The sequence below is a fragment of the Mustelus asterias genome, chromosome 13, assembly GCF_964213995.1.
Source record: "Mustelus asterias chromosome 13, sMusAst1.hap1.1, whole genome shotgun sequence".
NCBI classification, from domain to species: domain Eukaryota; kingdom Metazoa; phylum Chordata; class Chondrichthyes; order Carcharhiniformes; family Triakidae; genus Mustelus; species Mustelus asterias.
This window is the reverse complement of record NC_135813.1, coordinates 104698998-104712844: the sequence shown is the minus strand read 5'-3', so window position 1 is coordinate 104712844 and position 13847 is coordinate 104698998. Positions and strand designations below refer to the sequence as shown.

Below are 13847 nucleotides of genomic sequence, written 5' to 3'. Positions count from 1 at the left end.
TGTAGCAATGGAAATCTTTCGCTGCTACAGAAAAATGTGTTTGTCTTGTAAGCCTGGGCAATTGACATTTAACTGTACAGCTTCACAAATATCCTGTAGTTAAGCCTATTACTTCCACATGAACTTAATAATCAGCAGAAATAACTCATGACGCACATTTTTCCCCAAATGTTTTCATGAGTTACAAGTTACACCGGTCTCTGTGCCTGACTTAAGAAAACATAATGGATGAAGATGCGTTTTCTCAAAGACAAAGGTCTTTCCAAGAAGGCAAGGTGTCAATGAGTTAATTATTCTAAGAACAGAATATTTTTGACGCAGCTAATAAAACTGCTTAATGGACAGACCTACAGCTCTGCTAACTGATGATTTGCAGTTACTAAGTTAGATCCTGATATTGATGTTGAGATAAATCTAAGTTTCTCTCTTCCACAATGAAAACACCATGCGACATTCTAATCTGTTTGGATTTGAAATATACATTTGAATGCTGAATATTTGTTTGATATTTTGTGTTCAAATGGCCTAGTAAAGTTCCCTGGCTTTGTTTGCAAAGAGCTTGCTGTACCTGTCAGCGCATGTCATGTATTTGGAAGAAACATCTCTTTGTAAAATTCAGAGAAAGCGGCAAATTCATTGAATTTCTACTGAGTAAAAGTAAAGAGCAAAGAACTGCTGATGCACAAAATCTGGAAAAACAAAGAAGACAAAATGTTTAGCAGGTTTGAAGAGAACAGGCACGTTAAGCATGCTCTCATGCCCATGTTTCTGTTCTCAGCCTGATACAGTGTTGTAGTGATGCCTAAGGAAAACAGGAGAACACCTCAACTTCCACTTCGACACTTGACAGCTTTCGGGACTCAACATTGAGTTTAACAACTTCAGACTCTGAAACCGGCCCTGCATTTTGATTTTTGTTCCCCCAGTCTGCATCTTATTCTCATCATTTTTCTTTGAGACAGCTGACCCTTTCTCTGCTATTAACACATCCTGCTACTTTGCTTTAAGGCAGTGCTGACCTTTATTCTGCTATTGAAACCTACTCCGGACCAAAGTTCGTACTATCCTTACCACTCTTTGTTTTGTGTTCTGTGACATTATCATTTCATTTCTCCTGCCCTCTAATCTATCCCTTAACCTTCTATCTAGCTCCACCTGCCCCTCCCTCTTTTTCAACAGCATAAAATCCTTCGCCTTTCTACCTCTCTCCAGTCCTGAAGAAGGGTCACATTGGACTCAGAACGTGAACTCTGTTTCTCTCTTCACAGCTGCTGCCAGACGTGCTGAGGTTTTTCAGCATTTTCTGTTTTAGTTTCAGACAAGTTGAGGGGTTAGATTTTAATTATTGTGTGGCTGTCTGATGGTGCCAACAGGAGGGCCTGGTTCTTGTAACCATGGTGACAAATGGGCTCCTCGCTACAGCTTGCCAGCTCCAGGCCTATGCAATACTGGGGTCCGCCCCGACAAATGGCAAGATAGTATTTGCGATTCCTTCTTGCCCAGATTCAGAATTAATGTCCAGGTTTCTCAATGTCTTTGCTTTGCCAAAGAACTTGGCATCATCCGTAAACAGAGAACTGGCTGTTTATTTTGGTATCTTCAGCTGGATGCTGTTATGAAAGCCTAGGGTTTGATCATGTAACTGTCAGCTCCCTTTTTAATGGGACAATTCCTGGACCGGCATGGTGGCACAGTGGTTAGCACTGCTGCCTCACAGCACCAGGGACTCAGGGTCACTGTCTGTGTGGCGTTTGCATGTTCTCCCCGTGTCTGCGTGGGTTTCCTCCGGGTGCTCCGGTTTCCTCCCACAGTCCAAAGATGTGCGGGTTAGGTTGATTGGCCATGTTAAATTGACCCTGGTGTCAGGGGGACTAGCAGGGTAAATTTGTGGGGATAGGGCCTGGGTGATCGGTGCAGACTCAGGCCAAATGGCCTCCTTCTGTACTGTAGAGATTCTATGGCTGGTATTTTATGACCTCGCTCAGCCAAGACCTGTAAAATCCCGCCCGAGGCTAAAGGAGGATTCCATTCCGTGAGTCGCACCCATCCCGATTCCAGGGTGGGCGTGCCGGTAAAATTCCGGCCTATGATTCTATAAATTCTTCTCTTTTTCAATTCTTGGACTTGAGTTTATGGGTGGACAGTCGGTGCTAAGGTCCTGCCTTTATGGGATTGGATGCTGACGGTATGAGAGTGGCTTGGACTGACTCTCCCTACTGCTTTCTCCCTTCCCTGTGATGCTTTTCCTGTTGCGTTTCCATAGAAATCGACCCGAGCACGGGACCTGAGTATTTGATTGTTCTTCATAGAATCATACAGTGCAGAAGGAGGCCATTCAGCCCATCTGCACCAACCACCATCCCACCCAAGCCCTATCCCCATAACCCCATGCATTTACCCTACCTAATCCCCAATACTAAGGGGCAACTTAGCATGACCAATCTACCTAACCTGCAAATTTTTGGACAGGAAACCGGAGCACCCGGAGGAAACCCACGCAGACATGGAGAGAATGTGCAGACTCCACACAGACAGTGACCCAAGCTGGGAATCGAACCCGGGTCCCTGGCGCTGTGAAGCAGCAGTGCTAACCACTGTGCTACTGTACCGCTTGTACTCTGATCCCATGCTTTACCCCTTGCTCCAGCACTCTAACCTGCAGTGAGCTGAGATATCAATTCACTATATTAATCTACTCACATCTCAGAACTGTAACAAATGAAGGCTTTTTTTTTAAGAGTAAGCAATTTGCTTTTCCATTTTGGCACTACTCAAATATTAAAACAAAAAACTGTTGGAGTAAACCTCTTTGCAGTAGTAATGTGTGGAACATAATTTTCCAATTAAATCAATGAAAACTATGAGTAGCAGAGCAGGATGGAGAGGACAAATGCCAATACTAACCAATATTTCTTTCATTGATCCAACAGGAGGATATCTTTCAAAGGGAGCCTTTCAGAAGCTGGCGTCCGAGAGTGTAGCCAGGAGCTTTTAAAATCTTACCTGACTGATGTGATGGAGGCCATTGTGGGTTCAGTGGAACAGTGTCCTTCCGTTATGAGAGTGGCTTTCAAACAGTTACACAAGCGAGTGGAGGAGCAGTTTCCAGAAGCAGACAATGAGGTACCTTCCAGTCAGACTGGTGATTCGATAACATCAGTAAATTCATATTGCACCAAAGCTCCAAAAGATCTGACTGTATCAATAGCTGACAATTACTGATCTATGGGCAATTCTTTAATGTTTTGAACTGACTTCATAGGATCGTGGAATCCCTGCCGTGCAGATCGAGGCCATTCGATCTCTTGATCCTGCACCGACAACAATCCCACCCAGGCCCTATCCCCGTAATCCCATGGTGGTGGGGGGAGGGGGGGGGGGGGAACAAACACGCAATGCTCTTGAGTTTTGGGATGAGCGGGGTAGGAAAATCCCTCCCTAAGGGGCAACTTAGCATGACCAATACACCGAATCTGCACATCTTTGGACGGTAGGAGGAAACCGGAGCACCCGGAGGAAACCCACGCAGACACGGGGAGAACATGCAAACTCCACACAGACAGTCACCCGAGGCCGGAATCGAAGCCGGCTCCCTGGCGCTGTGAGGCAGTGGTGCTCACCATTGTGCCACCGTGCCGTCCTTGTTGAAGAAATTCCACTCATCCTTTTGATTCCCCCCCCCCCGCCCCCATATCCCATATCCACTTTCCCCATTTTCCTAACTCCCCACTTTGGGGTTGTCATCCTCTGCCTGGTGTCCACAACCCTTATTTCTACAGACATGATCAACAACTTCAGTTTAAAATTCAGAGCAGCAAACTCAGTGGTGTGGGCTATAAGGCCGGAGAATTGCATCATCCTGTCATGTTGAACTGGCAAACAAAGGCAAAAAGCTCTCCTGCCGCACAAGCTAATGGTCCAACAATAAGTTGAAATAGACCCACTGTGCTCCTCTGTGGTCTACATTTGTTCCTCAAGGTGGTTCAGACACAGCAGACTGTATTTGACAGCAGAATAATAGATGCTTAACAGAAACGAGGTAACTTGATCAGAGATTGTTATTCTATTCAGCCCCCCCACCCGTGTATAAGCAAACCTCACTGATTTCCAGGTATAAGAATTTGCTTGACTCGCGGCATGAGAGCATTCAGTTTACTTGCTACTCTGAGAGTTTAGATTATATTTGGTGCTTGATAAAGACTGGAGCCATCTGCTGTGGGCGACACGGTGGCACAGTGGTTAGCACTGCTGCCTCACAGCACCAAGGACCCGGGTTCAGTTCCTGGCTTGGATCACTGTCTGTGTGGATTCTGCACATTCTGCCTGCATCTGTGTCGATTTATGTGTATACAGTCTTGCAGAATGTTCATATTATCCACACACATCAGACACAATATTAGATATAGAGTGTATTATAATGAAGGAAGGATAAGTCACTTTTCCTCAGGCTGATAGCCCTGAATTATGGATGGGTGTGGAAGAGATTTGGCTTAAAGACACTTCGCTGTTAGGGACGGCACAGTAGCACAGTGGTTAGCACTGCTGCCTCACAGCGCCAGGGAGCCGGGTTCAATTCCCGGCTTGGGTCACTGTCTGTGTGGAGTTTGCGCGTTCTCCCCATGTCTGCGTGGGTTTCCTCCAGGGCTCCGGTTTCCTCCCACAGTCCGAAAGGTGTGCTGGTTAGGTGCATTGGTCATGTTAAATTCTCCCTCAGTGTACCCGAACAGGCAACTGAGTGTGGCAACTAGGGGGTTTTCACAGTAACTTCATTGCAGTGTTGATGTAAGCCTACCTGTGACAATAATAAATAAAGTTAAAAACTTAGGCGAAACGACAATGAGTTGAATTTGCGTAGTGCCTTTAATGTAGCAAACATCTTAATGCACTTCCTAGAGGAGGTTACTGAGGATATGGTAGTGTGACTTAGAGTGGGAGAAATACGTCTGGCACAGTTTGAGACAAAATGAAGCTTGTATAGCGTGGAGCTGATGAGGCTAGTGAAGAGGATGTTAGAGATGGATGGAAGAGTTGAACGAGGGTTTCAGTGATTTTTTGGGGTGGAATGTGGGCAGAGTCAGGCAATGTGGCAGAAGCGAGCTTGATGGATCGGACAGGGCATGCAAAATTCAGCTTGGGGTCAGGTAAAACACTCAGCTCTGCTTTCATGCTGATTGAGGGGCCAGGAAAAGGGAGAATAACTGAGAGGTATGTGTAATAGTTTCAAATAATGTAAAAAAAAAGTATTTTGGAAATGCGCACGTTGAGAAAAAAATTAAATTAAAATAATGATCTTGGTTTTGACACTTCTGAATGAATCATCAGTACAGCATATTGTATAATGTGGAGATGCAGGCGTTGGATTGGGGTGGGCATAGTGCCTATTCTATAGCCACTGTATTAAGACTGGTTGGAAAGTGTTCAGCTACCCTAATGAGTAATGGATCCACTTTCACAGTCATAAACTATCGGGGAGAACGTTTTTATAAACATTCTGTTCCTGATGCTGACTAATAGGTGTGCTGAAGGATAGAACTTTTAGAAATTGACAGTATCATGTAATAGCAAGAAAGTGTAATTTTTTTTCCTTGAATTCCTATTGTAATGCAGAACTATTGCCAGAGCCCATTAATGACTCAGTGACAACTCATCCAGTGTGGGTAGTGACAACATGTCCCCAGGGCTGTCTTTCACGTTTTTTAAATTTATGATGATGCATAATTAGATACCTACTTGAAACAGAGAGAAAAAAACAGGGCAGTGGGGAAAGGAAGGGGGAGTGAGGCTAACTGCATAGTTCCTTCAAGAAGTCAGTAGAGGTACAAAGGGCCAAATGGCCTCATTCTGTGCTCATTGCTTTCCCATGTTATACGCGTCTCTCAACACTTCTGTGTCATTTACGGGTGGCACGGTGGCACAGTGGTTAGCACTGCTGCCTTACAGCGCCAGGGACCTGGGTTCAATTCTGGCCTTGGATCACTGTCTGTGTGGAGTTTGCATGCTCTCCCTGTGTCTGCGTGGGTTTCCTCCGGGTGCTCCGGTTTCCTCCCATAGTCCAAGGATGTGCGGATTAGGTTGACTGCCATGCTAAATTGACCCGAGTGTCAGGGAATTAGCAGGGTAAATATGCAGGGTTACGGGAATAAGGCCTGGTGGGATTGTGGTCGGCACAGACTTGCTGGGCCGAATGGCCTCCTTCTGTGCTGTAGGGATTCTATGAATTCTGTGAAGATGATGGATTTTGAGGATGTTACTGACTAACTTGTTAGTTGAAGGATCAAAACCTAAAATTCTGATGATGAAAAAACAATTGACGATTGGTACCAATTTCTCAAAGTCTGATGCATGTAATCTAAGTGAGATCCAAGTCTCAGATTAGTTAATACATATAAATAGGGTAGGCTTAAATGCTTAGGAAATTCACGAACAAAATCCATAGTTATGACAATTATTGATTTTGTCTACATTTTGCTTTTGTTTTTAGGATGTCAAGTACTTGGCTATCAGCGGCTTCTTGTTTCTGAGGTTTTTTGCTCCAGCTATTTTAACGCCCAAACTCTTTAGCCTGAGAGACCACCATGCCGATACGAGGACAGGAAGGACCCTGCTACTTTTGGCAAAGGTGACTTTTACATCTTATTCAGTGTTGAGCAACCGATAAATGTAAAAGGGACAGTCGGACTGTGAGCTATTGCCAACGGTGAGAGAATGGTGACTGAGTGATCCACTTCTCCCCTACGTTGACCATTCTGCTTAGGGTGCTCAGTGAAGATGGGGTTGATTGACTGGGGAGTGACAACAGTCTGTACTATCATCCTTTTCTGCATAGGATTTATAGCATTCAACAAAACTAATTGATAGAAATAAGGCAGGAAATGCAGTTCCTCACAGGGGAGACAGTGGCGCAGTGGTTATATCACTGGACTAGAATTCCAGAGGCCCAAGCTAATACTCTGCAGACATAAGCTCAAACCTCACAATGTCAGCTGCTGGAATTAATAAAGCTGGAATTAAAAGCTAGTCTAATGGTAAGCATGAAGCCATTGTTGATTGTCCCTGATGTAGTCACACTCATGGAATCATACCTTACTGATAATGTCCCTGGCACTCTCTGGGGTAATAGTAGAGTAGTATACAAAAAGGAGTGGAAGCAGATGGATACCATCATCACATTCTCTGCGTATATCCTGAGAATATTGACAGAATTGCTATGCTGTTCCACAAAAAGGACGGACTCATCAGTGATGATGGCGGCGGCAGCATAGTGGTTTGGGTCAAGAGCGAGTTGTCCTGGGAGTCCTCAGCATTGACTCTGGACCCAGTGAAATCTCATGGCATCAGGTCAAACATGATCAAGGAAATCTCTTGCTGATTACAAAGTACTGCCCCCTCCCCATCCCCCTCCACTTCAGCTGTTGAATCAATAGTCCTCCGTGTTGAACACCAACTAGAAGAGCCACTCTGAGGGTGGGGAGCAGAATGTACTCTGGGTGAGTGACTTCAATGTCCATCACCAGGATTGGCCCGGTAACACCACAACTGACTGGGCTGGTCGAGTCCTCAAGGATATAACTGCTAGACTGGGTCTGTGGCAGGCGGTGAGTGTATCAACAAGAAGGAAAAACCTACTTGACCTCATGCTCACCAACCTGCCTGACACAGATACATCTGTCCATGACAGTATTGATGGGAGTGACTACTGTGGAGACAAAGTCCCACCTTCAACTGAGGATACCTTCTTTCACACAGAGGGTGGTGAGTGTCTGGAATGAGCTGCTAGAGGCAGTCGTAGAGGCGGGTACTATTTTTATCTTTTAAAAAGCATTTAGACAGTTACATGGGTAAGATGGGTGTAGAGGGATATGGGCCAAATGCAGGCAATTGAGACTAGCTTCATGGTAAACACTGGGCAGCATGGACAAGTTGGGCTGAAGGGCCTGTTTCCATGCTGTAAACCTCTCTGACTTTATGACTCTATGTTATGTGGCATTACCACCATGCTAAATGGGATAGATTTTGAACAGATCTGGCAACTCCAAAATGGGCATCCATGAGGGGTTGTGGGCCAACAGCAGTCGCAGAATTATATTCAACCACAATCTCTATCCTCATGGCCTGGCATATCCCCCACTCTACCATTACCACCAAGCTGGTTTAATGAAGAGTGCAGGAGGGCATGCCATGAGCAACACCAGGCATACCTAAAAATCAGGTGTCAACCTGGTCAAACTACAACACAAGATTACTTGTGTTCCAAACAGTGGAAGCAGCATGTGATAGATAGAGCTAAGCAATCCCCCAACCACTGGATCAGATTTAAGTTCTGCTGACCTGCCACATCTAACCGTGAATGGTGGTGGACAATCAAACAATTAACTAGAGGAGGATGTTCCACAAATATCCCCATCCTCAATGGCGGGGGTGCACAGCGCATCACTGAAAAAGATAAGGCTGAAGCATTCGCACCAATCTTCAGTCAGAAGTGCCGAGTGAATGATCCATCCTCTGCAGGCCCTCAGCATCACAGATGCCTGTCTTCAGCCTATTCGATTCATTCAACATTATATCAAGAAACAGCTGAAGGCACTGGATACTGCAAAATCTATGGTCCCTGACAATATTCTGGCAATGGAACTAAAGACTTGTGCTCCAGAAATAGCTACGATCCAAGCCAGACTGTTCCAGTACAGCAACAACACTGGCATCTACCCAACGATGTGGAAAATTGCCCAGGTATGTCCTGTCCAGAAAAATGAGGACAAATCCAACCCGGCCAATTACCGCCCAGTCTACTCTCAATCATCAGTAAAGTGATGGAAGGGGTCATCAACAACACTATCAAGCAGCACCTGCTTAGCAATAATTCTGCTGACTGATGCTCAGTTTGGATTTTGCCAGGAACACTCAGCTCCTGAACTCATCACTGCTTTTGTCCAAACATGGAAAAAGAGCTGAACTCCAGAGGTGAGGTGAAAGTGATTGCCCTTGAAATCAGGGCCGCATTTTGTCTGAGTGTGGCATCAAGGAGCCTGAGCAAAGCTGGAGTCAAGAGGAATCGCGGGGAAACTCTCCTCTGGTTTGAGTCATACCCAACACAAAGGAAGATAGTTGTGGTTGTTGGAGGTCAGTCATCTCAAAAAGCTCATCACTATCTGGTTCAATGCAGCTCAATTCATTGGCACCCCATCCATCACCTTCAACATTCACTCCCTCCACCATCAGTGCACAGTGGGAGCATCATGTACCATCTACAATGCAACAACTCACCAAGGCTCCTTCCAAACCCATGATCTCTGCCACCTAGAAGGATGAGGGCAGCATTAGGGTTAGGGTTAGGACACCACCAGCTTAAAGTTTCCCTCCCAAGTCACACAACAACCTGACTTGGAACTATATTGCCATTCCTTCAGTGTCGCTCAGTCAAAATCTTGGAACTCACTCTAACGGCGCTGTAGACATACTTACACCACATGGACTGCAGCAGTTCAAGAAAATAGCACACCATCACCTTCTGAAGGGTAATTAGGGATGGGCAATAAATGCTGGCATAGCCAGCGACACCCCATCCCATGAATGCATTTTTAAAAATAGCTTTTTAAAAATTCATTTGTGGCACATGGGTGTCGCTGGCTGGCCAGCATTTATTAACCATTCCTAGTTGCCCAAAGGCAGTTGAGAGTCAACCACATTGCTGTGGCTCTGGAGTCCCATGTAGGCCAGACCAGGTAAGGAAGGCAGATTTTCTTCCCTAAAAGACCTTAGTGAATCAGATGGATTTTTCCCAACAATTGACAATGATTTCATGGTCATCAGTAGATTCTTATTTCTAGATTTTTAAAAAATTGAACTCAAATTCCACCATCTGCTGTGGTGGGATTCGAACACGGGTCCCCAGAGCATTTGCTGAGTTTCTGGATTAATAGTCTGGTGATAATACCACTGGGCCATCACCTCCCCCTAATGAATGAATGAATGATATATTCCGCTGAAGTGGCCACCTGATCTCAATTTGGTTCCCACATTGTTTAGTTTTCATGCTCTGCAGTGAGAGGTTGAGTGGCACTGCTGACAAATATGGCCCCTTCCTAGTCAAAAGAAAGCAGATTGTGTCACAACCACCTGGTGTGCTAGGGCATTCACAGGGCATTAAAATTGGACCACATTGTGTGCGATTGGAATCGTGCAAAGACTGAATGAAGCAGGGTTCTCATCCTGAAGGATATTAGTGACTTGGTTTGGTTTTATAAAAACCTGATTACCTTCCTGTTCATTTTCTGGTGGCCATCGCAAATTAGCGCACTTATTGAATTTAATTTCATACATTGAAGTTTGAATGAGTTTTTTAATTCATTCGTGGGTTTTGGATATCGCTGGCTGGGCCAGCATTTATTGCCCATCCCTTACAACCCTTGAACCGAATGGCTTTCCAGGCCATTCAGAGGGCATTTAAGAGTCAACCACATCACTGTGGGTCTGGAGTCATGTAGTCAGGTAAGGATGGCAGATTTCCTTCCCTAAAGGACATAGTGAGCCAGATGGGTTTTTACAACAATGATTTCATGGGTCATCGTTAGATTTTTGATTCCAGATTTCTATTGAATTCAAATTTCACCATCTGCCGTGGGTGGGATTTGAACCGATGTCCCCAGAGCGTTACCCTGGGTCTCTGCATTACTAGTCCAGTGACAATACCACAATGCCACTGCCTTCCCTTTGGCCTGCTGGCCTGGTCTGACGGTAGCAGTTACAGTACAGAAGATTGGTGTCTGACATGGAAGGAACGGGGCGGCACGGTAGCACAGTGGTTAGCACTGCTGCTTCACAGCTCCAGGAACCTGGGTTCGATTCCCGGCTTGGGTCACTGTCTGTGTGGAGTTTGCACATTCTTCTCGTGTCTGCGTGGGTTTCCTCCGGGTGCTCCGGTTTCCTCCCACAGTCCAAAGATGTGCGGGTTCGGTTGATTGGCCAGGTTAAAAATTGCCCCTTAGAATCCTGAGATGCGTAGGTTAGAGGGATTAGCGGGTAAAATATGTGGGAGTAGGGCCTGGGTGGGATTGTGGTCGGTGCAGACTCGATGGGCCGAATGGCCTCCTTCTGCACTGTAGGGATTCTATGATTTATATGATTAAAGGAACGTTTAGGGCTTCGGATGATGGTGAGTGGAGAGGTTTCTGGAATAATTGCATGATAATGCAGTGGAGAAGGACAGCTGGAAGTTGGGGGGATGGCAGCATGAGTAAGGGTATTGAGGAGGGAATGAACTTTCCAGAAAGCAGAGAGGATAGGAGCTGGAACATTTACATTATGTGCTGTACATGCTATGCTATTCTCTGGAAAGACCTGAATTAGCTCCTGTTGGAATGCCAGCTATTTTCCATTTTTAATTCCGATTTCCAGCATTTCCAGTTCAACTCCTTTATTTTGGAGCTTTGTTTAATCGCTCAAAAGGAGTTTCTCTCAACTGATGCATTTACAAGTAGACTTACAGACATTCTTTTCAAAACCAGTGGTGTGGGATCTCAGGCTTGTTGAAAAGGCAATGGGAGCTCCTGTCTGAAATACCTTTAGTTAGAATCATCGAATCCCCACAGTGCAGAAGGAGCCTATTTGGCTCATTGAGTCTGCACCGACCACAATCCCACTCAGGCCCCATTCCCATAACCCCACATATTTACCCTGCTAATCCCCTGACACTAGGGTCAATTTAGCATAGCCAATCAACCTAACCCGCACATCTTTGTATTGTATTGAATTGTATTAGCAATTTTGAAAAACCTGAAGGCCGGTAAGTCCCCTGGGCCAGATGAGATATATCCTAGGATTCTTTGGGAGGCAAGGGGTAAGATTGCAGAGCCTTTGGCTTTGATCTTTGGGTCCTCACTGTCCACGGGGAATTCAGGTAAGCGTTCTCCAAGGCGGCCTTCACGACACACGACAGCGCAGAGTCACTGAGCAGAAACTGATAGCCAAGTTCTGCACACATGAAGACGGTCTAAACCGGGATGTTGGATTTATGTCACATTATCAGTAACCCCCACAGCTTGACTCCTGGACTTGCACAATTTCACAAGCTGTACTGTCTGGAGACAATACACATCTCTTTAACCTGTGTTGAATGCTCCCTCCACCCACATTGTCTGTGCATTTAAGACCTGGCTGGCTGTAGAGATTTGCATTCTAATCAGTATTCTGTAATTTGATTTCTGTGTCTGTGCCCTGTTTGAGAACAGAGACCACTCCATCTGACGAAGGAGCATTGCTCCGAAAGCTTATGGTATTTGCTACCAAATAAACCTGTTGGACTTTAACCTGGTGTTGTGAGACTTCTTACTGTGCTTACCCCAGTCCAACGCCGGCATCTCCACATCACGGGGATAGTGCCAGAGAACTGGAGAGTGGCACTATCCCCGTGGAACATTGTTGTTCCTATGTTCAAGAAAGGAAATAGGAATGACCCTGGTAATTATAGGCCGATTAGTCTTACTTCGGTGGTCGGCAAGTTAATGGAAAAGGTCCTGAGGGATAGGATTTACGACCATTTAGAAAGATGCAGCTTAATCCGGGATAGTCAACATGGATTCGTGAAGGGTAAGTCTTACCTCACAAATTTGATTGAATTTTTTGAGGAGGTAACTAAGTGTGTTGATGAAGGTAGAGCAGTTGATGTCATATACATGAATTTTAGTAAGGCGTTTGATAAGGTTCCCCATGGTCGGCTCATGAAGAAAGTAAGGAGGTGTGGGATAGAGGGAAATTTGGCCGATTGGATAAGTAACTGGCTATCTCATAGAAAGAGTTTTAACAACACCAGGTTAAAGTCCAACAGGTTTATTTGGTAGCAAATACCATAAGCTTTCAGAGCGCTGCTCCTTCGTCAGATGGAGTGGAAATGTGTTCTCAAACAGTGCACAGAGACACAAAATCAAGTTTCAGAATACTGATTAGAATGCGAATCCCTACAGCCAGCCAGGTCTTAAAGATACAGACAATGTGGGTCGAGGGAGCATTAAGCACAGGTTAAAGAGATGTGTATTGTCTCCAGACAGGACAGCCTGCAAGTCCAGGAGGCAAGCTGTGGGGGTTACTGATAATGTGACATAAATCCAACATCCCGGTTTAAGCCGTCCTCATGTGTGCGGAACGTGGCTATCAGTTATAGATAGGGAGTGGGATGGCTTGATCTTGGTTTCAGAAAAGGTTCGGCACAACATTGTGGGCTGAATGGCCTGTACTGTGTTCTATCTTTGGACTGTGGGAGGAAACCGGAGCACACCCACGCAGACACGGGGAGAACGTGCAAACTCCACACAGACAGTGACCCGAGCCGGGAATTGAACCTGGGTCCTTGGCACGGTGAGGCAGGAGTACTAACCACTGTGCCACCATGCCATTCCTTTAGTTTAGCATTTCATTTTGATGATATATTTTAGCTTCAGATCAGAAATTCTGCCAGTAACTGCACTTCAACATTCTTATTGTTTATTCAGACACCAACAGATGTCAGCATAGCCAGTGACGGCACTCATCATGCATGCAATAGGTTTCTAGTGTTACACCGATCATGTACACAAATGAACGCACTAATATAATTCAATCCTTGCCATCAATCTTCAATTAAATGGTTCAGTACCAGACTGAGTTTCGTTCTGCATGTTTTCCCCCAGACCTGGCTTTATTCATTAGACATTTAATGTCAGTGTTGTAATATCAGCTGGGAGCTGCCAAACCTGTACAGCTACTGTACAAAACTGCTTCCTTTTTGAGATATTTTCTGATCCGGTTCCGGTCGATGTGGTTTATGGAGATTATTATTATAATGATGGAACAAAATAGAAACTTTTGGGAGTAAA

The 13847-nt window shown here is 45.3% G+C and overlaps 1 protein-coding gene across 1 annotated transcript in view; it reads left to right on the top strand.

The window, feature by feature from the left end:
- The window catches only part of rasal1a (RAS protein activator like 1a (GAP1 like)), a 275372-nt gene that overhangs the window by 208088 nt on the left and 53437 nt on the right, over nt 1-13847 (top strand). Inside the window, exons 14-15 of the mRNA XM_078227421.1 lie at nt 2931-3123; nt 6482-6619. Coding sequence (XP_078083547.1) covers nt 2931-3123; nt 6482-6619 — 331 coding nt within the window. The remainder of the gene's footprint in view (nt 1-2930; nt 3124-6481; nt 6620-13847) is intronic.